This window comes from Carassius carassius, chromosome 41 (genome assembly GCF_963082965.1).
Source record: "Carassius carassius chromosome 41, fCarCar2.1, whole genome shotgun sequence".
Taxonomy (NCBI): Eukaryota; Metazoa; Chordata; class Actinopteri; order Cypriniformes; family Cyprinidae; genus Carassius; species Carassius carassius.
Genome location: NC_081795.1, coordinates 2,391,835 through 2,417,756, shown reverse-complemented (window position 1 = coordinate 2,417,756; position 25,922 = coordinate 2,391,835). Strand labels below are relative to the sequence as shown.

Genomic DNA, 25,922 nt, shown 5'->3' with positions numbered 1-25,922 from the left:
TAAATAAATGAATGAATGAACAAATTAGAATACTTCATAAAACCAAAAAAAAAAAAAAAAACATTTAGTGAATTGTTGGCCTTCTGGAAAGTATGTTCATTTACTGTACATGTGCTCAATACTTGGTTGGGGCTCCTTTAGCTTTAATTACTGCCTCAATTTGGCGTGGCATGGAGGTGATCAGTTTGTGGCTCATCTGAGGTGGTCTGGAAGCCAAGGTTTCTTTGACAGTGGCCTTCAGCTCATCTGTATTTTTTGGTCTCTTGTTTCTCATCTTCCTCTTGACAATAGCCCATAGATTCTCTCTGGGGTTCAGGTCTGGTGAGTTTGCTGGACAGTCAAGCACACCAACACCATGGTCATTTAACCAACTTTTGGCTCTTTTGGCAGTGTGTGCAGGTGCGAAATCCTGCTGGAAAATGAAATCAGCATCTTCAAAAAGCTGGTCAGCAGAAGGAAGCATGAAGTGCTCCAAAATTTCTTGGTAAACCGGTGCAGTGACTTTGGTTTCCAAAAAACACATTGGACCAACACCAGCAGATGACATTGCACCCCAAATCATCACAGACTGTGGAAACTTAACACTGGACTTCAAGCAACTTGGGCTATGAGCTTCTCCAGCCTTCGTCCAGACTCTAGGATCTTGGTTTCCAAATGAAATACAAAACTCGCTCTTATCTGAAAAGAGGACTTTGGACCACTGGGCAGCAGTCCAGTTCTTCTTCTCCTTAGCCCGTGTAAGACGCCTCTGATGTTGTCTGTGGTACAGGAGTGGCTTAACAAGAGGAATACAACAACTGTAGCCAGTTGTGTGGTGGCTCTTGATGCCTTGACCCCAGCCTCAGTCCATTCCTTGTGAAGTTCACTCAAATTCTTGAATCGATTTTGCTTGACAATCCTCATAAGGCTGCGGTTCTCTCGGTTGGTTGTTCATGTTTTTCTTCCACACTTTTTCATTCCACTCAACTTTCTGTTACAGCACTGTGAACAGCAAGCTTATTGGCAATTCATTTTTGTGACTTACACTTCTTGTGAAGGGTGTCAATGATTATCAGAGACCATTTTGAAGGCTCAGGAAACCTTTGCAGGTGTTTTGAGTTGATTAGCTGATTGGCATGTCATCATATTCTAATTTGTTGAGATTGTAAATTTTTGTTAAATGTGAACCAAATCATCACAATTAAAAGAACCAAAGACTTAGACTACTTCAGTCTGTGTGCACTGAATTTATTTAATACACAAGTTTAACAATTTGAGTTGAATTACTGAAATTAACTTTTCCTCGACATTCTAATTTATTGAGAAGCACCTGCATTAACGAGGCAGTTTTTAAATTCATAATGTTGTCAGTGTAATTCAACAGATGTTTAAATCAACCTATCATTCACACTTTACTATGAACAATTAATTAGGCACGTTAATATCTGTATTTTATGAACTACATCTTCATTTCCACTGACTTAAAGACTGTTAAATCAGACTAGCTGGCAAAAAATGAGCTTTAGAGGGAAAAAATGCTAATTAGTTGTACAATGTCTACAGTTCAGTTAAAAACTAACAGCAATCGTATGACATGAAAATGGTGTTTCTTAAGCAACATAAGACATCCTCAACTCCATCTCTACGTACAGTTTCATCGACATCACATTAGAACTAAGAGTGACATCTTGGCCTGTTTCTGAGAAGTCAGTGAAGTAACAAGGAGATAGCACTGTGTTTGTCAAGTCACGTCAAGTTTATTTATAGCTTTATACAGATAGTTTCAAATCAACTTCAAAGTAACAAATAGGAAAATAACAAAGATGCAAACTTAAATATGTCAAATTAAAATTCTGCTGTGTCATTGTGTGTATGTGTGTGAGAGCAAGAGACATTTCATATAGTGTGGTCCAGATCAAACTAGAATAATTGCCACAAAATGTTCCACACCCCACTCAAACTTGCTTACTTAATTAAAGCATCACCAACCACTGCTGAAATGTCATCATTATAGGCATAGTCGAAACCATGTGATGTTGGAGATCCACCGCAGCTGGTTGCTCCATGTCTGGACAGTCTGCTTGAAGTTGGCTTTCTCTTTGGCGGCCAGCTTAAACTTTGTCCACATAAAGAAGTGTCCATGGCGCTGGCCTATTGGCTTATCCAGGACTCGTTCGAATATCTAACAGAACAATCGAATTGTACCGTATTTGGCACATGTAGCTGGGTTGCCATTCCTCTTTCAGATTGGAATGGTCGTGCTGACCCGCCCTTCGACAGGCGGCATCTTCTAGAGAGCCTGGCTTAAGAAATGTGCTAGCCATTAAATCGAATTCCAGCACTGTGACACACCTCTGCTGGCCAATCGTCTGGTCCAGCTGCTTCACCAAGCTTCATTCTCCTCACCTCTTCAGCATCTTTGTCAGCTGTGATGGGCTGCACTGGACTGAGAACACATCATATATACAGTATTTTATACACACATATAGTTACTTATTTTTCACACACTGTATAGCAGGGGTGCAGAACCCAATTCATGGAGGACTGGAGCCCTGCAAAGTTGAGTTCCAACCCTGCTCCAACCATGTAGTTTTCAAATAAGCCTGAAGGACTTCATTAGTTGGATCAGGTGTGTTTTATTAGGGTTGAAGCTAAACTCTGCAGAGCTCAGAGTTCTGTACCCCTGCTGTATAGTCAATAAAGTAATCAACATCTATGTAATCATAATTATTAATATATTAATTTGTATTCAGTATGTATGCCAAAATACAAAAACACAAAACAATAATGTTCACCGTCACCTAACCCCGCTCAGGGCAGTTTCTAAACAATTGGGCAAATTCCTTACATTAAGGTGAAGAGAGATCTGTCCAAGTGGCATATTATTCTGTAAGTGTGTGGCGACGGAATCGGTGTAGATATCGGTGTGGAAATTTGGGGCCAGGGAAAGATGAGAATATCATTGGATACCTGTAAATACTAAAAAAAATAAAAACAAAAAACAAATACATAGTCACTTTTGTAAAACCAGACAATCATTTGAAATAATAAAAGTCTCAAACATGCTTTATTTTTTATAAATACAGATCAACTGCAAACAAGCAAAATCTCCCTGTTTATCACATACAGTATACAAAAAAAGTGAGAGTAATGAAAGGCTGTAAATGAAAGATTGTGCAGGAAGCCCCTATATGTGACACTGGAGCACAAAACCAATTTTAAGTCGCTGGGGTATATTTAAGCAATAGCCAAAAATGACTTTATCATTACCGATTTTAGTCTTCCTTTCCGAAACTTTTTACCATGAAGGATTAGTATTCTTCACAATGGTTGGTTTGCAAATGCACTTTAAGGTTTGTGGGATTTTTTGCCCTTAATTTTAACACCACAAAGTGTATTATTCAGCATGACAATGCATTTGTTTTTTCCTGCTTCGGAATTAAATTCGAAATAGTCCCAAACAAGGCTTTGCCATTTCCTTCCGCCTACCATCATTCATGTCTGTTGTATTTATCAGTTAACTGATGTTGCTGTCAGCCTCATCTAACCTCAGAAGCATAAAGTGCCATCTACAGGTAAATGTATTATACAGCCTGTTTGGTTTTAAACTAAACCACGTCAGATTTTCCGCCACGGGATGAGAGCTTATTAATTATGAAAACAAATACTTATTTTTGATAATTATTATTTTATTTCAGTTAGTTTTTCAATAACTGTTGCTAGTTTCGTTTAGTTTTTCATTTATTATGAATTTTAAATTGTATTTCAGTTAACTAAAATGTTTTTTAACTGATCGTTTTAGTCTTAGTTTTAGTTTTCATTTACAAAAATAACCTTGCTTCTGATGAGTAAAATGCATCGCTAAGAGCTTCATTTGATCTACTTTAAAGATGATTTTCTTAGTATTTAGATTTTTTTTGCACCCTCAGATTTTTAAATAGTTGTGTCTCGGCCAAATATTGTCCGATCCTAATAAACCAAACACCAATGCAAAGCTTTTTTCTTACTACTGTAAATGTACAGCTACATGAACTTGAAATGAGAGTATTTATTCAAAACCATTGATTCTTACTGCAGTGTCTCCAGTTTATAATGTGGAGAATTCAATAGAGCAGTGAGCAGTTCACATCCTGAATCTCCTAGTCTATTCCGAGTCAGATTCAGTTCTCTCAGATGTAAGGGGTTTGATATCAGAGCTGAAGCCAGAGCAGCACAACCTTCAAGTGTGATTCCACACCAGCTCAACCTGTAGAGAACATGACACGCTGTTGTTAGAGATAGAGATGTGCAGTCCTGCTGCTGCTAGTTGGCACTGGAAATACAACACACCTAGTTGGTTAATATAGTTTCCAATTAAACCTGAATATTAATTATTCATTTATTAAAAAAGTTGGAATGGAAACAGTTTAATCAGGCCTTGCTTGCTGCTTATGTACCTTGTTAAAATAACAACTGTAAGAATAAAATTGACATGCATAAATTATATATATATATTTAAATAGATATTTAAATGATCAGATTTTTAACATTTGGTAAATGGGGACACAACACAACACCTGCTTATATTATGTTGGCTTACTTTTATTTGGTATTCTGTTAAGAATAGGTTATTATATTTGCTGTTGTTGGTCTTGTATGACTTACTCAAATTTTTTCATTAAATATGATTTTATTGGTCAATGTTTGTTTGTTAAATGTGTCAAATTTTATAATAAATATAATGCAAAGACAGCAAATTACAAATATATGTCATCATTCAGCAACATTTACTATAATATTTGGCTATTACTTATTATAAAATATTTTTTCTTCTTCTTTACTTTTAGACATTGACAGAAAACCAGTGGTGGCAACCAGATGTGTAATACATGTACAATGTATTTTTTGTAAACATGTAACACTGTGGTGATAATCAATGCTGTGCTAGTTCACAACAAAATAATATTAAATTCAATCAGATTAACTGTGATCCCATATTCTCTGCATTAGACAATCAGATTATCTTACCCCAGTATCTCCAATTTACAGTCAGGATTCTTGAGTTCAGAACAGATAAGCTTAACTCCAAAATCTTTTAAATTATTCCTGGAAAGATCCATTTGTCTCAGGTGTGAGGGGTTTGATCTCAGAGCTGAAGTCAGGGCAGCACAACCTTCATCTGTGATACCACAGTTACACAACCTGTAGAGAACAATGACACACTTCACTCTCTCAGATCTGAACACAGAAGTCCATCCATCCATCCATTCATTCTCAAAACTGCTTATTCTAAACAGGGCTGTGGTGATGCAGTATACTATCCCAGTGTTCAGTTTACAGCATTGACTTAAAATTTTTAATTTTTAATTGATAAATGTAATAATCTGCCTCCGTTTCACTAAGAGATAATTTGTTATAGCCTTGTGGGCAGCAATCCAGCACACAGCGAGCTGTGCTTGCATCCTGGGCAGCTCCTGGTGCTTTCTGATCCCAACCCATCTTACTCTTCTATATTACCTCATTAAACCTTAAAAAAGAAAGAGACCATTTAGCTGAGTACCAGACCATGTGTGATTTTCACCTGAGTATCTCCAGTTTACAGAGAGGTTTCTCGAGTCCAGAAGAGAGACGCATCACACCAGAGTCTCCTAGTTTATTCCCAGACAGATTCAGTTCTTTCAGGTGTGAGGAGTTTGATCTCAGAACTGAAGTCAGAGCAGCACAACCTTCATCTGTGACACCACACTTACTCAACCTGTAGAGAACAATGAAACACTATTCACTCTCTCAGATAAAATAAAATAAAATAAAATAATTAAGTTTCAACGAAGTGACATCTTTTTTTCCAATATTGTGATTCTGTATATTGTACATATTCTGATTCTGTGATTCTGATATTGTACATCTGAGTGAAATGGATTAACAAAAAAAGAAAAAAAATGTGGGTAGGGCACTTTATTTTATCCAGTGGTGGTTGATTGGATTATAAAATGTGATCAGTGAATTAAGTAGAGGTCGATGAATTTGAGCTTACAGGAGTGGAGTTTAAGCTATATTATTTGATTATTGCAGATAATTATTTTATCGTGCATTAATGCAGTTTTTTTATTATTATTATGAAAGTCTGTTGCTCACTGGCTCTGAATATACATACAGACAAATCATGGGTCACAGGAGGGGATTCTCCTGATTAAATTACTTAGGCTAAGCATCAGCATACACAAACCACTGTCCACTGTTATTTTTAACAGAAAAGAATGCAATGAGCTCGTAATCACGACACTCACACTTACTGATCTATATATAACTTGACTGCGCTCTTGCACACCTCTTCCAACCGAACCAGGGACTGCTAAATGGACTAGTCACACTAGTCAAACGAACCAGGCTTTGGGGGCTAAGATAGCCTAGTGTGAGCACACACCCTAATTATTCTCCTTCATCCTGCACACACAGGTCTCTACCCGCACATCAAGTGCTGTCCCGCACCACATTCTGCTACAATGGGTCCCGGATTTCGTGCAGGTCTCTAATAGGAAGATGCCTGTTATAATTTTATGATCGAGGCTTTGGACTCTGAGCATAACTTGGTTCCTCTTCAGGAACTCGAGCTGTGTCAAATGCACTTTGGGGAACGCGCTTAGCGTGAGCGACTTTGAATATCGTGTGCAATCAGTCCAATGGAAGAGCGTGACGTCACAGGCGGGGTGACGTAAGCAACCAGGAAGCTATAAAAGCACGTGCCGCGCAGCCGGCATCAGCTTCGCGTCTTTCAGCAAGCGCTCTGTGTGTGAATGTCACTTGCTTGTCTTGTGAGTCTTATTTACTGTTGTCTGTCCATTTAGAGCTCCTAGACATGCCGAAGAGCAAGGCGAAATTAAATCATAGCGATGGCGATTCCAAATCACATTATAGGTTGTGTGTTCCTCCCTGCCCGCGATATATAACAGGTGGGGATACACACAGCTTATGCGTGGTTTGCCTGGGAGCGAAGCACGCTGAGTCGGCTCTCGAGGGGGGCGACTGTCCGCACAGTGAGCGAATGTCGGTGCGGCTGCTTCGTTCCCGGACGCCAAAAGCCCAGGGTTTCAGAGGGCAGCCTCTGCTGGGGTAGAGCCTCTTACACCAGAAGTCAGTCTCGAGAGACTGATTCCCTTAGTAGATTATTTAGCAGCGTGGAAACTACTGCAATCCTACATCCTTCCTGGTTATGAAACAGGAAGTGAAAACCCTATTAGAGAAGGAGGCCATCGAGTGGTCCCTCCTCAAGACAGGGAGTCCGGATTTTACAGCCGGTATTTCATAGTTCCAAAGAAGGATGGGGGGTTGCGTCCGATTATAGACTTGAGGGTCTTAAATCGTTCAGTTATGAGATTGAAGTTCAGAATGCTCACAATCAAGCATGTTGTAGCTCAGATCAGGTCCGAGGACTGGTTTGTCACAATAGATCTCAAAGATGCATACTTCCACATATCCATCCTTCCACAACACGCTCTTCCATTGGACTGATTACACGCGCTCACGCTAAGCGTGTTCCCCAAAGCACATTTGACGCAGCGTCTCGTTCCCTCGAGGAACTAGGGTTACATACGTAACCTAGAGACGTTTTCTATAACAAACAATAATATATTTACTATAAAAAACGTAATGTCCTGGCAATGACAAATAGCTTGTTTTATATATCATTTAATTACATTAATGTTATAAATTAAAATTTACAATAACTATTTTAACAGCTACTATGTAAAAGCAATTCTGCTGTAAAAAAGGTATGTGTTTAAAGTGTTTAATTTTTCACTTTTAAAAATGTTTGTTTGCTGCTGTTCATCTCTGTGTGTGTCATAAGCAAAGTGTATGCACGTTGTGCACCTGCCTATAGGTGCATGTTGCTAATGCGCTCTTTAAATAACAAAAAAATAAAAAATATTGCACCAGATTTTAGACCAAGTTTTTGTTGTCCAATGGTCACAATCCCGCATGGCACCAGGTGTAAGATAGGGCCCCAAGTGTTCACCCATTTACAACTCAGTCACCAGGGGATGTGTGAATGTTGTGTTTTTAGTTAAGAGGCATTAAAGGAGCATGAAATCATGTGACTAACATACATCACAGCATGACCTCGAACGAACTAGTTGAATTAAAAGAACATACATTTAAAATGGCAATGCTGCAGGAAAGTGGAGTAGATTGTATGTTTTTACATTTTGGATTTATTATGTGTTACATTTAAGTTTTAAGTTGTAATATCACAACCGTTGCAGTGTCCAATTCAATTTTGCGTACTAGAAGTCTAGTGTGACTTTGTATTTAGTCAGAGGGGCTGTACTCTTAAAAAGTACCCCTTAAGGTACTAATATGGACCCTTTAGTGGTGGATAAGATACAAAGATATATAGTTTGAAAGCAGTCCAAAAAATCTTGAATATTATGTTTTTTTAATACTCCTCTTAAGATATATATGGTAAAAGTTTTAGTATGAAAACATCATGGAACTATGGATTTAACAGAAACGATTAAATGTGTGAATTTTCATTAGTCTATATTATGTATTTCCCTCCATGTCTTCACATATTTATGCAAATACAAATAAGATTCAAGTGGGGGGGAAACAACGGGAAGAAATGCTACACCACTCTGAAGAGTTTTACTAGATATTAAAATAAATAAAAAGTATCTGCAAGACTGAAGATTTGTAAGATTTCTTACTTCATTTTATTGTAATATTTAAGAGTCTAGTGATTGTTCTTAGTGATACTTACTCAGCTCTTCTGGATTCTTTAATCACAGGCAACAACTTCTGAAGAACATGATCAGCTTTATTTTCTGCTCCAACAAATTCATTCAGCCTAAATTCATCCAGATTTTTCTCTGATGTCAACAACACAAAAACTAAAGCTGACCACTGAGATGAAGAGAGTTTGGCTCCCTTTATTGTTCCAGATTTCAGATACTGTTGTATTTCCTCCACTAGTGAATGATCACCCAGTTCATTAAGACAGTGGAACAGATTGATTGATCTCTCTGGAGAGTTAATGGTCCTAAACTTCATCTTGATGTACTCAATTGTTCTCTCATTGCTGTCAGAGCTGCTTATTGTCTGATTCATTAGTACTTGTAGGAGAATCTGATTAGACTCCAATGACAGACCCAGAAGAAACCGCAGGAAAAGATCCAGATGTCCATTTTTACTCTGTAGAGCCTCATCCACAGCACTCTGATGCAGCTCAAATATATCCATGGAAAGGCCTAAATGAAGTTGATGAAAAGGTTTGATAAGCAAGGTATCTTGTTTTCCCAGATCACGTTCCAGATGAAATTTCATGATGATGTCTTCATAAATTTGTTTGGTGATTTGGTCAAACACACTTATATTGTGGTTTGTACATGAGAGGTGCACATATAGAGCTGCTAGATGTTCCTGAATGCTCAGATGAACAAAGCAGAAGACTTTCCCCTGATACAAGCCAAACTCCTCTCTGAAGATCTGAGTGCACAATCCTGAGTACACTGATGCTTCTGTCACATCAATGCCACACTCTCTCAGGTCTTCCTCATAGAAGATCAGGTTGCCCTTTTCCAGTTGTTTGTATGCCAGTTTCCCCAGTTTGAGGATCATGTCTTCATCTGTCACATTCTTCTCATAGTCCTTTTCATGTTTGATGTTGGTCTGAAGGATCAGGAAGTGTGTGTACATTTGAGTGAGAGTCTTGGGAATCTCTCCACTCCCTTCTTGACTCAACATCTTCTCCAGAACAGCGGCTGAGATCCAGCAGAACACTGGGATGTGGCACATGATGAAGAGGCTCCTTGATGACTTCAGGTGTGAGATGATCCTATCGGCCAGACTCTGATCACTGATCCTCTTCCTGAAGTATTCCTCCTTCTGTGGCTCATTGAAGCCTCGTACCTCTGTCACTCGATGGATGCACTCAGAGGGGACGAGATCAGCTGCTGCTGGTCTGGAGGTGATCCAGATGAGAGCAGAGGGAAGTAGATTCCCCATGATGAGGTTCGTCAACAGCATGTCAGCTGAAACTGATTCACTTACATCACACAACCTGACATTACTCTGAAAATCCAGAGACAGACGACACTCGTCCAGACCATCAAAGATAAACAACACTTTATATTTGTCACTGGATATTTCCATTTCTTTTGTTTTAGGGAAAAAGACCTGAAGAAGATCTGAAAGACTGAGTGTTTTGTCTTTCATCAGATTGATCTCTCTGAAAGGAAGAGGAAATATGAGCTGGACGTCCTGATTCTCTTTCCCATCAGCCCAGTCCAGGATGAACTTCTGCACAGAGACAGTTTTTCCAATGCCAGCGACTCCCTTTGTCAGCACAGTTCTGATGGGTTTGTCTTGTCCAGGTAAAGGTCTAAAGATGTCACTACATTTGATCGATGTGTCCTCTGTTGCTGCTCTCCTGGATTGTGTCTCAATCTGTCTAACCTCGTGCTCATTACTGATCTCTCCACTCTCACTCTCTGTGATGTAGAGCTCTGTGTAGATCTCATTCAGGAGTGTTGGGTTTCTCTGCATTGCTGTTCCCTCATACAGACACTCAAACTTCTTCTTCAGATTTAATCTAAATGTATTGAGCTGAAATTGACTGTAGAATTAAAATGACACATTATCACATTTCAGTCATTCCAAAGATTTTACAGCAGTAAAAGATCTCTGCTTGTTTTTCGCACACACATACACCCACCATAATTTCTCAAACTGCAGGAATTTCAAGAAAGAAATGCTAATTTGCAATAATTCAATAAAACAGTAACTTTCCTTCATGTAGAACATTCATACTATAGAGAACATTTATACAACCCGAATTCCGGAAAAGTTGGGACGTTTTTTAAATTTTAATAAAATGAAAACTAAAGGAATTTCAAATCACATGAGCCAATATTTTATTCAGAATAGAACATAGATAACGTAGCAAATGTTTAAACTGAGAAAGTTTACACTTTTATCCACTTAATTAGCTCATTTAAAATTTAATGCCTGCTACAGGTCTCAAAAAAGTTGGCACGGGGGCAACAAATGGCTAAAAAAGCAAGCAGTTTTGAAAAGATTCAGCTGGGAGAACATCTAGTGATTAATTAAGTTAATTGATATCAGGTCTGTAACATGATTAGCTATAAAAGCTTTGTCTTAGAGAAGCAGAGTCTCTCAGAAGTAAAGATGGGCAGAGGCTCTCCAATCTGTGAAAGACTGTGTAAAAAAATTGTGGAAAACTTTAAAAACAATGTTCCTCAATGTCAAATTGCAAAGGCTTTGCAAATCTCATCATCTACAGTGCATAACATCATCAAAAGATTCAGAGAAACTGGAGAAATCTCTGTGCGTAAGGGACAAGGCCGGAGACCTTTATTGGATGCCCGTGGTCTTCGGGCTCTCAGACGACACTGCATCACTCATCGGCATGATTGTGTCAATGACATTACTAAATGGGCCCAGGAATACTTTCAGAAACCACTGTCGGTAAACACAATCCGCCGTGCCATCAGCAGATGCCAACTAAAGCTCTATCATGCAAAAAGGAAGCCATATGTGAACATGGTCCAGAAGCGCCGTCGTGTCCTGTGGGCCAAGGCTCATTTAAAATGGACTATTTCAAAGTGGAATAGTGTTTTATGGTCAGACGAGTCCAAATTTGACATTCTTGTTGGAAATCACGGACGCCGTGTCCTCCGGGCTAAAGAGGAGGGAGACCTTCCAGCATATTATCAGCGTTCAGTTCAAAAGCCAGCATCTCTGATGGTATGGGGGTGCATAAGTGCATACGGTATGGGCAGCTTGCATGTTTTGGAAGGCTCTGTGAGTGCTGAAAGGTATATAAAGGTTTTAGAGCAACATATGCTTCCCTCCAAACAACGTCTATTTCAGGGAAGGCCTTGTTTATTTCAGCAGGACAATGCAAAACCACATACTGCAGCTATAACAACAGCATGGCTTCGTCGTAGAAGAGTCCGGGTGCTAACCTGGCCTGCCTGCAGTCCAGATCTTTCACCTATAGAGAACATTTGGCGCATCATTAAACGAAAAATATGTCAAAGACGACCACGAACTCTTCAGCAGCTGGAAATCTATATAAGGCAAGAATGGGACCAAATTCCAACAGCAAAACTCCAGCAACTCATAGCCTCAATGCCCAGACGTCTTCAAACTGTTTTGAAAAGAAAAGGAGATGCTACACCATGGTAAACATGCCCCGTCCCAACTATTTTGAGACCTGTAGCAGAAATCAAAATAGAAATGAGCTCAGTTTGTGCATAAAATTGTAAACTTTCTCAGTTTAAACATTTGCTATGTTATCTATGTTCTATTGTGAATAAAATATTGGCTCATGTGATTTGAAAGTCTTTTAGTTTTCACTTTATTAAAATTTAAAAAACGTCTCAACTTTTCCTGAATTCGGGTTGTAGCAAAAACGGTATTTAAATCAGCACACACCATATTTAAACAAGAAAAACTCTCTACAACGTTAAGTGTCTATTGATGGGAGAAGAATGCAGTAATAATGCCCAACTATACAAACTGTGGCAGTTGCCAGTGTTGACATACCTCCAGCGTTTTAACCGTTCCAATGAACAGACACTCTTCTCAGACAAATGTCTGGGTACTGGATTTTGTAAGATCTTCCCTTCATTAAATCTTCTACTTCTGTGAAGAGCAGATCAAGAGAAATACTCAGGGGACACCGAAGAGTACATGGTCTATACTCTGCCACCAGCTCTAACTGTTATTTTCATGCACCAACTCTTTAGTACAACAAGAATAGATATTATTATTGTTAACCATGTGTTCCTCTTCAGGAACTCGAGCTGCGTCGAAGCACTACGGGGAACGCGTTTAGCGTGAGCGACTCTGAATATCATATATAATCTGCCGGGGTGACGTAAGCGACCAGGAAGCTATAAAGGCACGAGCCACGCAGCCGGCATCAGCTTCGCGTCTTTCAGCAAGCGCTCTGTGTGTGCACGCCATTCTGCCTTGTCAGTCTTATTTATTGTTGTTTGTCACTATTAGCTCCTCAAAGAGTAAGCAATATTCAAAGAGCAGAGCTAAGATGAGACTCCAGAATCCAGATCGCGTTTTGTGTGTTCCTTGCTACATCATGAGTGGGGATACACGGTCTGTGCGTGGTCTGCCTAGGATTGAGGCACACTGTTTCGGCTCTTGAGGGAGCCGACTGCCTGCACTGGTACAAGCCACTGTGGACACTTCGATCCCACAGGACTCTTCTCGAGAGGGAGTCTTCGCCAGCGGTCCTCACGGTGTTGGTCCCGCTTTCGCCGAGGCAGAGCGGCGCCTGCATTCGCTGGGTTCACAGATAGATCTGCTGGAGGGTATGGAGACGGGCGTGTTCCTATCTCCTACCTCACCCGCCAGATCTGCCCGATCTTTGGGTTCGGAAGCCCCAGTGTTGCGGTCCTTCCTCCCGAGTGACAGCTGTGACGCACACCTTTCTTTCTACGAGGAGATTGAAACAGAGGGCGTCAATGAGCTCGCAGTTGCACAAACATACAATGCATAAACATCAGTTGCACAGACAACAGTTGCACAAGCATCAGTTTCACAAGCATATTGTGCCTAACTTTATAACGAGCAGCATTAATGAGGAGCGCAGCTCCAGCAGTCAGCTCTCAGGGAAAATAAGAGGGCTGACTGGGTTTTCGCATATCTGGGGATGGGTCGAAGACGGCTCTGCCTATCTCCACCTGTGTTCCCTAGATCTAGAGTTCGTTCTCGAGGTTCGGAAGCACGCGCAACGGTTCCTCACGGTTCACAACGGTCCCCCTCTGTGAACTCGCAGCTGCAGCTACTTATCTCCGAGGAGATTAACACTTTTTGTGTGACTAAGTGGCTCGCGTGCTGCCGAGGCATGTATTACATCATTTTCAGTTTTGATGTGAATCTTAGCAAACCAGACCGTCTTTACTCGTCTGATTGGTTAACTGCATTAATTCTGAGGAATTAAGTTCAGTGTTTATCTGACTATGAGAAGTTAGATATGAATTATATCAACAAGGCAGACCGTGTTTACTCGTCTGATTGTTTGATTGCATTAAATTCTGTGGAATATAATGAAATGTATCTCACTTAATAGAATTAGAATTACCAATATCGAGTACTTCCCTTCGGCCTTGGACTCTCACCCTGCACGTTCACGAAATGTGTAGATGCGGCTCTGGTTCCTCTGTGCATGCAGGGCATCCGCATTCTCAAATATATCGACGAGTGGTTGATTTTAGCTCAGTCACAGCAGGTTGCGGCTCGACATTGAGATGTCTTTCTCGCACACTATGGGGGAGCTGGGTTTGAGACTGAACGCCAAGAAGAGTGTACTTTCTCCAGTTCAGAGAACCACCTATCTAGGCGTATATGGGATTCGACCATGATGCAGGCACGTCTGTCCCCTGCTCGTATCGAGTTGATCCTCATCTCAGTCAAGAGAGTCAAAGAAGGCTAGTCACTCACTGTCAAACAATTTCAAAGATTGTTGGGTCTGATGGCAGCTGTGTCCAAAGTGATACCTCTTGGCCTGCTGTACATGAGACCTCTACAGTGGTGGCTCAAGACCAAGGGATTTTTCCCAAGGGGCAATCCACTTCAAACTGTCAAGGTCACATGGCGATGCCTCCATGCCTTTGACATGTGGAAGTAACCTTGGTTCTTGAATCAGGGCCCGGTGCTGGGAGCTCCTTGACGCCGTGTAATACTAGTGATGGATGCATCCCTCACTGGCTAGGGTGCGGTCATGAGTGGCCACCCTGCCCGTGGTCTGTGGAGCGGTCGCCATCTGACATGGCATATCAATTGTCTAGAGATGCTAGCCGTTTTTTGTCCACTAAAGCACTTCCTCCCAGACCTGAGAGGTCAACATGTTTTGGTGCGCATCGAACAACACATCTGTGTTCTCTTATATCAACCACCAGTGAGGTCTGCGTTCGCGCCCCTTGTACAAGCTGGCGCACCAGATCCTTGTGTGGTCCCAGGGCAAAATCCTCTCACCCAGAGCAGTGTATATTCCTGGGAAATTAAATATGGGAGCAGGCATACGGGAAGTCTTGGCCTAATGGTTAGAGAGTCAGACTTGCAATCAAAGGGTTGTGAGTTCGAGTCTCGGGCCGGCAGGAATTGTAGGTGGGGTGTGTGCATGTACAGTGCTCTCTCCACCTTCAATACCATGACTTAGGTGCCCTTGAGCAAGGCACCGAACCCCCAACTGCTCCCCGGGCGCCGCAGCATAAATGGCTGCCCACTGCCGGGGGTGTGTGTGTTCACTGCTGTGTGTGTGCACTTTGGATGGGTTAAAAGCAGAGCACGAATTCTGAGTATGGGTCACTATACTTGGCTGAATGTCACGTCACTAATAAAGGGTGGTATAAATGGCATGTATTGAAATTGATACTGCCGAGGCCCAGGGAATGGAAACTTCAACCTGAGGTGGTAAAACAGATATGGAGAATTTTTGCCAAAGCTCAAGTAGATCTCTTTGCGACTCTCTAGTTCATCCAGCTGCTCTGGGACTGGACGCTATGGTACTGGACCTGGCCGAGGCTTTGTCAGTATGCCTTTCCCCCTATTGCTCTGCTCCCGGGAGTTCTGGCGAGAGTACGCCGGGACGGGGTCCGTCTGTTGGGCCAAGTATGGTTCGCAGATCTGGTCTCGCTCCTCAACGGCTCTCCATGGGAGATACCAATCAGGACAGACCTACTCTCTCAGGCACAGGGCACGATAATTCACCCTCGCCCGGAGTTATAGAAACTGTGGGTGTGGCCCCTAAGGGGGGCAAAATTCATAGCATCCGGTCTCTACACCAAGGTTGTTGAGACCATTCTCCAAGCCAGAGCTTGGTATGCCCTGAGGTGGAAACTCTTCACCTCATGGTGCTGAGACCGCCAGCTTGACCCAGCTAACTGCCCAGTAGGTACAGTTCTGGAGTTTCTACAAGCCAGGCTCTCTGCAGGGTTGACCCACTCCACGCTGGAGGTTTATGTGGCAGCCATTGCGGCCTACCATGCCCTTCTTGATGGTCAGTCTTTGGGAAGACACCCCTTAGTTACACGTTTCCTCTGCGGTGCACTGAGGCTGAGACCTCCAGTATGGTCCTGAATTCCCCCGTGTGACTTGGTTGTGGTGTTAGAGGCTCTTTGCAAATCTCCATTCGAGCCGATTCAAGATATCTCAGACAGACATCTGACCCTTAAACCCGCCTTTTTGTTGGCCATTACCTCTCTGCGGAGAGTAGGAGATTTACAAGCCCTCTCAGTGGCCCCTACCTATCTTGATTTTGCACCTGGCATGACCAAAGCGTTCATATACCCTCAAGCAGAATATGTTCCTAAGGCTCCCTCTATCTGTAGTGCTGCAGGCCTTCTGTCCTCCTCCCTTTCGGGAGCCCGACTAAGAGAAGCTAAATTGTATGTGTCCAGTTTGAGTGCTGGACGCATACGTCCACAGAGCTGCCCTGTGGAGAAAAACGGACCAATTGCTTGTATGCTACGGTCCCCCCAAGAGGAGCTTTCCTGCTTCTAAGCAGACTATTAGTCGTTGAATAGTTGAGACTATCAACGCCACCTATGAGTCCTCTGGTCGTCCCCCACTGTTGGGAGCCAAGGATCACTCTACATGGGGTATGGCGGCCTCCAAGGCCTTTCTAGCAGGTGTGTCCATGCGGGACATCTGCAATGCTGCGGGGTGGTCCACACCTTCCACTTTTGCAAAGTTCTATGGCTTAGATATGCCAGTCACTCCAGGCGCTTCAGTCCTCTCGTCCTAAGCTGTGCTCTTCGGTTACACACTAGGCAGGGATTAGGTAGTCTGGCAGCGTGGGTACATCACTCCCTGTAGCGCTTCGACGCAGCTCGAGTTCCTGAAGAGGAACGTCTCTAGGTTACATATGTAACCCTAGTTCCTCGAGGGAACGAGATGTTGCGTCTCGAGGCCATACCCACAGCACTCCTGCCGGTGCTTGCTGGTACTCGAAGCTGATGCCGGCTCGTGCCTTTATAGCTTCCTGGTCGCTTACATCACCCCGCCCGTTACGTCACGCTCTTCTATAAGACAGATTAGATATGATATTCAGAGTCGCACACGCTAAACGCGTTCCCCGTAGCCCTTCAACTCAGCGTCTCATTCCCTCGTGGAACTAGGGTTACATACGTAACCTAGAGAGGTTTAATTTAATTGCATTTTGCATGATATATTGTATAATTCTTAAAGACTCAGCGGTATGCTGCATATGCTCTTCTTTGTCCTCCACGCCACAAAGACACGCTGTTTCTATGTGTATTTATGCTTTAATTTTAAAGAAAACAGCACATCCTTGTGGCGCAGCTGACACAGAAGAGCATACGCAGCATTCGGTGATATGGAGAGACACAAAGGAGACTGTTGATAAAGGAATTGTTGTTATTTTATATCTTAAATAGTTTTCCGAAGACGAACAAAGCTTTTAAGGGTTTGGAACAACATGGGGGTAAGTGATTAATGACAAAATTTTCATTTTAGGGTTGAGTATCCCTTTAAGGACTACAAAAAATGGCTGGGAGGGACTACAATGAGCTTCTTCCTGTTTTTTTTTTTTTAAACTACCCCTTTAAATGAATGTTATGATTGTTAATAAAGTATAGTGTGAGAAACTTTCTCATGCCATGCCTCTTACAAGAGAATAAATAGTATGCATTTTGTGGTGCATGTTGCCAATTTAAACAAAATAAGAAAAAGTTTTAAAGTGTACACCCCCAGCTGTTAATAATTTATGTTTGCCTTCTTGGGCATCAGTAAAAGATTCCAGCTTTTCCAAAATGTTTGCACTACAGAAATACTGCACCTGAGTAAAGATCTATTTTTATCACTGAAAAGTGGTGGTGGATCTATAGACCAGTCACTCTTCATAGACACAGTGCTGGGCTCTGGTGAATCTGATTTGTTTCCATCACTGAAAAGTGGTGGCGGATCTATAGACCAGTCACTTTTTAAAGAGGCACAGCTGGGCTCAAATTTTTTCTGATGCTCTGAACTGTAAGAGAGAGAGAGAGAGAAAAAAAAACATTTAGTGAACCTAGTAAATTACATTAAATTAAAATAATTACATAATATACAATAACCAGCGACATAAATCTTTTTAGAAGATGTACTAAAAGGTGTCCCCAGAATGTGTCTGTGAAGTTTTTTTTTTGTTGTTGTTGAAAATGTCTATTTTTAGTGGGAGCAGAAACACGCTGTTTTCATGCCTGTCTCTTTAAATGCAAATGAGCTGCTGCTCCCCGTCCCCTTTACATTGCTTTTCAGTCAATTTCTTGCCTTTCCCCCCAGGGGCAGTCTTAGCAAATAGGCAAGGTAGGTGACTGACTTGGGCCCCCTAAAATGCTTTTTATATACAAGATGCGCATTAAGCGCGGACACGTGAACAGTTGCTGTTTACGGTGTTTATTACCATGACAACCATCTCCATCTCCGAGTTGAACATGTTTCTTGTGTATCCTGCTTGTAGCATATGAAAATATTATGCATCTGAAGCTAATTGACGCACGAGCGTGAGGTCTCTCTTTCCCAGCATGCACACACTTCTCTCTCTGCGTCTGCTCTGATCAGCGAACGGGTGTTACGCTTTCAGTTAAAACACAGATATGTTCTCTAATTTTACATGCAAGCATAGACAAAATAACAGCACAGCTATTTTCTTTATCTTATATATAGACTCGTTGGTTTTATCAGATGACGACACAGATTTTTGTGCAGATCAACATCTCGGAAGGGATAGTTTGTTAGTCTTAATGGGTCATGTTTGAGTCACAATTTCATATTCATCCTATTGTCTGATAACAACCAGTCAAATATAACAATGAAAATAGTTTTTAGAATTTAGCTGCATCAAAATACAGATTGTGGCCCAGAGAGGCAAACAAATGCAACAATAAATAATAAATCTACATTTTGCATGTTTAGAAGAAGTGAGCTGCCTTGTCTTGTGGAAATACAAACAGGTTGTGTACTGCAAGTAAATTGCTCAGTGCAAAGAAAGAGAAGTAAAAAGAACATGGTATTTCTGTTTTTAGTTTGTTTGTTTGTTTTTTCTCTAATAGACATGAACAAGTTCTTTGAAAAACATCTATGACCTATGAAACATGTCTACTCCACATGCTCTGTTAACTACGGTTTCACTATTAATAAAAATATATAACATAAAGCATCCATATTTGTCCATGCCCATTTTGATTAGATTAAAAACTCGAAGGCCTGATTTCACAAACAGGTCTTATCTCAAACCAGGACTAGGCCTTAATTAAAGTAAGATATTTAAGCAACTTTTACAAAAAATGCCGTAGAAAAAAATGTAAGGATCTTCACACAGAACAATGACACTGACATACTTTTAGATATGTCAGAGCAATATATTTTCAGTTGAGACAGGTCAAACATGCATTTTAGTCTGGAACTAGCTTAAGCCTTGTCTGTGAAACTGGGGGGAAAAGTATTAATTTAAGGTACATTTAGAACAGATAAAAAATATGTGATTAAATTGTGATTATTTAGGAGTTTAGTCATGATAATAATGCAATAAATTATATATTTTAATGGATTGACAGCCCTAAGTTAAAATGACTAAAATTAAATGTAGGCTTATGCTGGTAACTCATCAGTAGACTTTCCTCGTCAATATAGGCTAAATTTGTTTTCACACTTTTCTCATTCTTACTAATTCATGTTTTTATATGAATGAACCTCTGAAGGGAACTGGTGGTCTTCAAAAAAGTTTTGATCACATTTTAATATTACCTGATTAAGTATAATTTATGAGCTGAGCCGCTTTGTTTACAGCCATTGCCATGGAAACCATTATATTTCTGACATACCAAAAACACCTCCTACTGGCAGAGAATGAATTTTCATTTTCAAACATCCAGTCTGCAGTTTTTGTTCAGACAATGCGAAAATTCACCCACATAAATCCGTTTTTAATGATATAATAATTCATACTTCCGATTCATTCCTTTTCTTAAAAAAGGGTTTAAAGGTTCAGTTGTGAGGTTTATCATTTTATAATTTATTTAGTTTTTTGTTAAAACTTGTATCTCAATGGTAAATTAATGACTATTTCATGATCTACAACATGAAATAATAAAATTGTCTGCTAAATGAATAAATGTAAATTAAAAAAAAATCACATTATAACATGTACATAAAAATTTTAAAAACATTGGAACAACAATGTGGGACCATTGTGCAGCAGCAAGCATTGCAACAAAAAAATATTGGAACTTCTTTTTTCCTTTTCAAGCTCTGCAAAAGACAACATTTAAACATTTTTATAAAAAACAAAACAAAAGCATTTACTAATATAAATGGCAAGAATTTTAAATTTTATGCACAAAACATATTGTACAAAGCTCAAGTTCTGCTAGTATATCTTTGCAAAACTCTGTACCTGTGGCAAATAGTTCTAAGATGGAAAGACCGTGGCAGAGACCAATAACTCATCATAGAGAAGACCTCAGATATGTCTGAATCTGATGAAGAGAAAGAGTCAGGGTATTATAAAGGGCACCAGTTTTTTCTCCATTATATAAATATGGAATAATGGCAAAATACCAGTTACTTGGTTAATTATTCTGTATATACCATACTGTTACGACATAACATTATAACATTTTACCAGTTTTTGTTCAGAAAACACTCAAGCAATATCTATGCAATTACTAGTAGGAGATATATTATACTACAAACCTGATTGCAAAAACGTTGGGACACTGTACAAATTGTGAGTAAAAAAAGGAATGGAATAATTTACAAATCTCATACACCTATATTTTATTCACAATAGAATATAGATAACATATCAAATGTCGAAAGTAAATCATTTTGAAATGTCATGCCAAATATTGGCTCATTTTGCATTTCACGAGAGCTACACATTCCAAAAAAGTTGAGAGAGATAGCAATAAGAGGCTGGAAAAGGTAAATATAGATATAAGGAACAGCTGGAGGACCAATTTACAACTTATCAGGTCAATTGGCAACACGATTGGGTATAAAAAGAGACTCTCAGAGTGGCAGTGTCTCTCAGAGGTCAAGATGGGCAAAGGATCACCAATTCCCCCAATGCTGCGGCGAAAAATAGTGGAGCAATATCAGAAAGGAGAAAAGAAGCCTTTATTAGACAAGACTGTTATAAAAGAAGAGGGGATCCCACACAGTGGTAAACATGGCCTTGTCTCAACTTTTTGTGTTGATGCAATTAAATTTAAAATCAACTTATTTTTCCCTTAAAATTATACATTTTCTCAGTTTTTCTGAATAAAATCTTGAAATTCGAAACTTCCACATTTCATTCTGTTTTTATTCACAATTTGTACAGTGTCCCAACTTTTTTGGAATCGGGTTTGTATATGACTAAACAATTACAGTACTATAATACAATTACAATGCAAAAGTAGCTACCTGAATTCACTGTGATTTTTAACTGGTGTATCAATATGTACCATTTCAAGTCTTTAATAAGAGTACCTGATTTCTGTTTGAATATCTTCATCGCTGGATGTCTGCGTGTCATCCATAGTGGAGCTGCACAGGCTATTCCGCCTTCACCAAAACACTGACTCCCAAAACTAAACCAACTCTGAGTCAAAAAAATAATGTGTTATTTAAAATGATTTATGTGTATTTCATTATATATATATATATATATATATATATGCGATTTTTATAGTTCTATGTAAATGTTAAGAATTTGCTGAATTGGATCATCAGATGCATTTGGTATGAATGCAATTGCAAACTTTTTTTTTTTTTTCGCTGACTGCACTGCTTTCAGAAGGAGTTCTCAACGTCTTAAATTACCCAAACTTGTGTAGGGACACAGGATGACAAAAGTCCTAAATATTGAAAAACTGAAGTCCTTCTTTTAAAATCACAGAATTAATCACTATTAAAGTTACAGTAATGTCAGCTGTACTCCAATTCATGCTTTGTCTTTTAGTTCGTATTTTCCAAATAATAAAACATAATTAGGCTAGTTAGTTGTTTTGTGTTCATTTTATTAGTTCAATCGACTTGGTATGACCAAAAATGGAGCGGGAGTTGTGATGTCAGTTTCTCTTTTAATCTGAGAAACAGCCTCACCCTTATTTATAACTGCAGCAAGGAAGGAAGACCAATTGTGTATTGTAAAGTAAAGTCGCTGACATAAATATAATTACTGTGTTGCCACGATTATTTTCAATTGTAACAATAAGTAAAAGATTTATTTAATTTTAAAGTTAAATTTGTATTTAAATAATTTTGTTGTGGTTGCATGAAGCATTTCCCTATATAGCAGTGACTATTTTGAGGTAAAGGTGAACAGCTAAAAGTAGCCTATAAGATAAAGACGATAAGAACATCGTTAAATACAAACACAATTACAGCACAAGCGCAAAAAAAGATTTAATTATTCGTAGTTTTTACTTTAAACTTCTGAGTGAAAAAAGCAGACGGAAGGTGTAAAGAAAAATTACGAACAACTATTAGTAAAAATACTATGCCATTAAAATAAATGTTTATTTGCAAGAATTATTTAAATGTGTTTGAATTAAAATACATATGTTGATGAAGTAGACTAAAAAAAATGCAGTTTCTAAAAAAAATGCAAGAATGAATCGACAAGACAAACCCACAATACACAAAAATTTAATCACGTATGCTAATAAACAAGATTTTAACTTACCCAAAGCTAAAATGAACAAAGATTAGTTTTTACCGTCTATGCTTCCGTACTTGTGTGACTGGCCTTACTGGCAAACAACTTTCGACTAAAGAGCTGCTACCGTGCTGGATTTTGTATGATGGAGGCCCACCGCAGTTTACCAATATATGCACTAAAATATAGAATACTGCTGTGCCTAAGGATGAGCTTTGAAAAACGCTCTTTATTGTATATTGACAATTCGAGACAGTACTTTTGGATAAACAAAAAAAATGGCTCCTAATAAACGTAGTTTCACTATCGCCCAGCCAGGGGTGCGTTTCACGAAAGCATCGTTGGTGTCGCCCCGCCCCATCATCCAGGCTGCACACTCTGGGGTGCGTTTCCCGAAAGCATCGTTGGCCAACTATGGTCGCAATTTCCGTCGTTATCAGCATAGTTCAACGATTTGGTGTTTCCCGAAACCATCGTTCCAACGAACGTTCGCAAACTGCATCGAAAACGTGTGTGGTTGGAACGACAGCTCTTGACCTGTGGTTAGAAGTATAGTTCCTAGTTAGTTTGTCGTGTCGACGTCATTGATTTCGCAGCAGCTGGGATGTGTTCTATTCAGAGCTATAGACCCTATAGCCTATTTCTTTCGAAGGTTTCACCATCCACTTTAAGTAATTTGGATGACTTAAAGTCGAGGTGCCTAGGTTTTACACAATTTGCTTTCTTCATTACAAATTATTTGAAACGATATAATAGCGTGACGATCGCAATTATTCTCCCTTCGAAGTGCCCTCCGAAATGATTATTTATGCCGGTTGGGACGCAGTCCTGGTTTCGTGTGTGCGAAGAAACGGCGAGTGTGCAAGTGAGTAGCTTTGTTAAAGTCCCAAAGACAAATTGTCATATAACAATATTTTACAAAAATCGGTTTACCCTTAAATATTAAATTGTATCTGTACTGTAGCATTACACATATATGCAACACATGCAGTGCTTAGCGCTAAGGAAACGTAGGCAGATTCAGATTTATTTTATTCAGACATTTAAACATTTAACAAATGATGACATAAATCAACATAAAGTCTGACAAGGAATAGTCAGAAGCAAAAGCTTATTGCGCCTATCCTAAATTAGCCTATAGGCTAATTTACATACGTTAACATAGGCTAATTTACATACGTTAACATAGGCTATTTAAAATATTACACACTCAAACCACAATATTGTTTGTCAATGAATGAAGAAAAATTGTATAAATAGGCAGTTTTGTGTAGTAGAATATAATATTCTCATGGTGTTATAAGAAACAAATACATATTTATTGTTTTCAAAAGTATTTAAGTGAAGTCTGCTGGGGGAAAACATAGGCAAATAAACAACATTATTTATTAAATTAAGATTAAATTAAACAAATAATAGAAAACACAGTATCCAAACTGTAAAATACTGTATTAGCCTACCATCCAAACATATTCTGAATTAAAAGTTCTCTGACTTCTGCTCCTGCAGGATGCATTCTGCCTTGATGTGGGTTCAAAGGATCATCATCATCATCATCATCATCAGAAACAGCATCTTCCTCACCATTGGCTCCAACGGCATCAACTTCCTCCTCAGGAAGCTGGACATTTTCCCTGACTGCAATGTTGTGGAGAATTGCAGTAACCACAATAACAGAGCAGCTTTTGGTGGGGTTTAGCTTCAGGCCAACACTGGACTTGCTGATGCAGCGAAAACGTTGTTTCCACAGTCCTATAGTCCTCTCCACTATAGAGCGTGTCCTTCCATGGGCCTGATTAAACCTTTCCTCTGCAATGGTGGCTGGATGCTGCACAGGTGTCAAGAGGTAGGGGCGAAGAGGATATCCACTGTCTCCCAGGAGCCAGCTATCACCAAAGCCACCTTCTTCAGCCACCTGGCAAATTGCCGAATTGGCCCATGCGAAAGAGTCATGTGTGCTTCCAGGCCATTTTGCCACAATGTCAGTGAACATTCCCTGGTGATCACACACTACTTGAACATTAATGGCTGGATAGCCCTTCCTGCAAATCTACAAGGGCTCATTTACCTTAGGGCTTAATACTGGGATTAGGGTGCCATCAATGATGCCAATCACTCTGGGGATGTTGTCAAGATCATAGAATTGTTGATTGGCCAGCTGTATTTCCTCGGGAGTTTTGGGGAAAACCAGGATGCTCTTCATCAGCTTTAAAAGCAAAGGTGTTACTGTTGTCACAGTTTTGCTGACTGAAGACTTGCTGAGCCCCAGGCCATCACCCACCACCTCCATAAAACTTCCAACAGCAAAATAATGCAGTGTAGCTGTAACTGCACCTCTGGACTTAAGGCGTAGTTTCTTCTTGTTGCCCTCTGAAGGTGTGGTTTTACTATCTGAAATAATTCAAGGATCTTGGTCCTTGGAAGACGGAATTTTCTTAAAATTGCATCATCAGATAGTGAGTCAAGAGGGGTAAAATTTGTCCTTATGTGGGCATTTATATAAACTGATTGACTTCTCAGTCGCCTTCTGTGCTCCAGCTGTAAGAATCTTTGTAAAGCTGCCATTGTTGAGCACTTGAAAAACACATACACACTGTTTTATAAGGAGAGGCATTAGTACACCTGCTTTTGAGTTAATAGAAACACCTTGGCTAATAATCATTCTAAATTAAATTACTACAATTAATTATTACCATCTTTGATTTGTTATAGTAATAAGGTACAACATTAATATATTGTATATGTTGATTTGCTTTAAAATAGACTGTTGTCATTCCGTTATTTCATAATTTTCATTCTTCTCTTAAGAATAGTCTCAGTACTTAAGAGTGTTTTGTGTTATGTTTGGCTTATATTGTCATTGATGATATTAATGTTGTGAATAAACAAAATTTTCATTTACTTTATGGTCTATGTGATGGTGGCTCACCACTAAAATAAAATCAAAGTTCCATTTCATATGTTTCATTATCAGGCTTGGTCACGTTATTCAGGTATTTAATAAAGGATGACATGGCATGGTAAACATGCTTCAGCTTCACTCAGTAATGCCTGCATTTTTATATGCCATTAATATACTACTTTGAGTCAAGTTACAATAGTATGCTCTTTTCCTCATATTAAACTGAATGCCCAGTGTATTAGAAAAGCACTTGAAATACATATTACAAAAGAGTATATTTGCCTTTGGCCATAACATTTTTTATTTATTTGTATTTCATTTATTTGTATTTGTATTTATTTAACTTCATCACTCAAAAACAAATTGAATGCC

At 39.6% G+C, this 25,922-nt stretch overlaps 2 protein-coding genes across 5 annotated transcripts; both read right to left on the bottom strand.

Annotated features, from left to right (window-relative positions):
* Positions 1 to 1,942: 1,942 nt before the first annotated feature.
* Positions 1,943 to 22,956, bottom strand: LOC132123422 (NACHT, LRR and PYD domains-containing protein 12-like). Of its 4 annotated transcripts, none has more exons than XM_059534020.1 (10): positions 22,676 to 22,956; positions 21,478 to 21,587; positions 20,399 to 20,488; positions 17,801 to 17,989; positions 12,526 to 12,624; positions 8,717 to 10,570; positions 5,540 to 5,713; positions 4,987 to 5,160; positions 4,052 to 4,225; positions 1,943 to 2,958 (listed from the first exon to the last, which is right to left on the bottom strand). In XM_059534020.1, the coding sequence occupies exons 2-10, from the start codon at positions 21,525 to 21,527 to the stop codon at positions 2,862 to 2,864; spliced, it is 2,901 nt and encodes a 966-aa protein (XP_059390003.1). In that variant the 5' UTR covers positions 21,528 to 21,587; positions 22,676 to 22,956; the 3' UTR covers positions 1,943 to 2,861. The 4 variants fall into 4 exon arrangements, with proteins under 4 accessions (XP_059390003.1, XP_059390004.1, XP_059390005.1 ...); XM_059534021.1 differs by having other exon boundaries at positions 21,478 to 21,578; XM_059534022.1 differs by having other exon boundaries at positions 22,709 to 22,956.
* Positions 22,957 to 24,104: 1,148 nt separating this feature from the next.
* On the bottom strand, positions 24,105 to 24,938 carry LOC132123008 (putative nuclease HARBI1). Its single transcript, XM_059533543.1, has 2 exons — positions 24,717 to 24,938; positions 24,105 to 24,644 (listed from the first exon to the last, which is right to left on the bottom strand). Exons 1-2 carry the CDS (start codon positions 24,936 to 24,938, stop codon positions 24,105 to 24,107), a joined length of 762 nt encoding a protein of 253 aa, XP_059389526.1.
* Positions 24,939 to 25,922: the final 984 nt, after the last annotated feature.

What these genes read in the sequence shown, in the direction of transcription:
- LOC132123008 (XM_059533543.1), bottom strand. Translation starts at nt 24,938, where the DNA reads ATGGAGGTGGTGGGTGATGGCCTGGGGCTCAGCAAGTCTTCAGTCAGC. An exon ending in TCCCAGTATTAAGCCCTAAG is followed by an intron (nt 24,645 to 24,716) that starts GTAAATGAGCCC and finishes TGTGATCACCAG; the next exon opens with GGAATGTTCACTGACATTGT.
- LOC132123422 (XM_059534020.1), bottom strand. Translation starts at nt 21,527, where the DNA reads ATGGATGACACGCAGACATCCAGCGATGAAGATATTCAAACAGAAATC. An exon ending in GATATTCAAACAGAAATCAG is followed by an intron (nt 20,489 to 21,477) that starts GTACTCTTATTA and finishes TGACTCTTTCTC; the next exon opens with TTCATCAGATTCAGACATAT. An exon ending in TGTAAATTGGAGATACTGGG is followed by an intron (nt 4,226 to 4,986) that starts GTAAGATAATCT and finishes TGTTCTCTACAG; the next exon opens with GTTGAGCTGGTGTGGAATCA.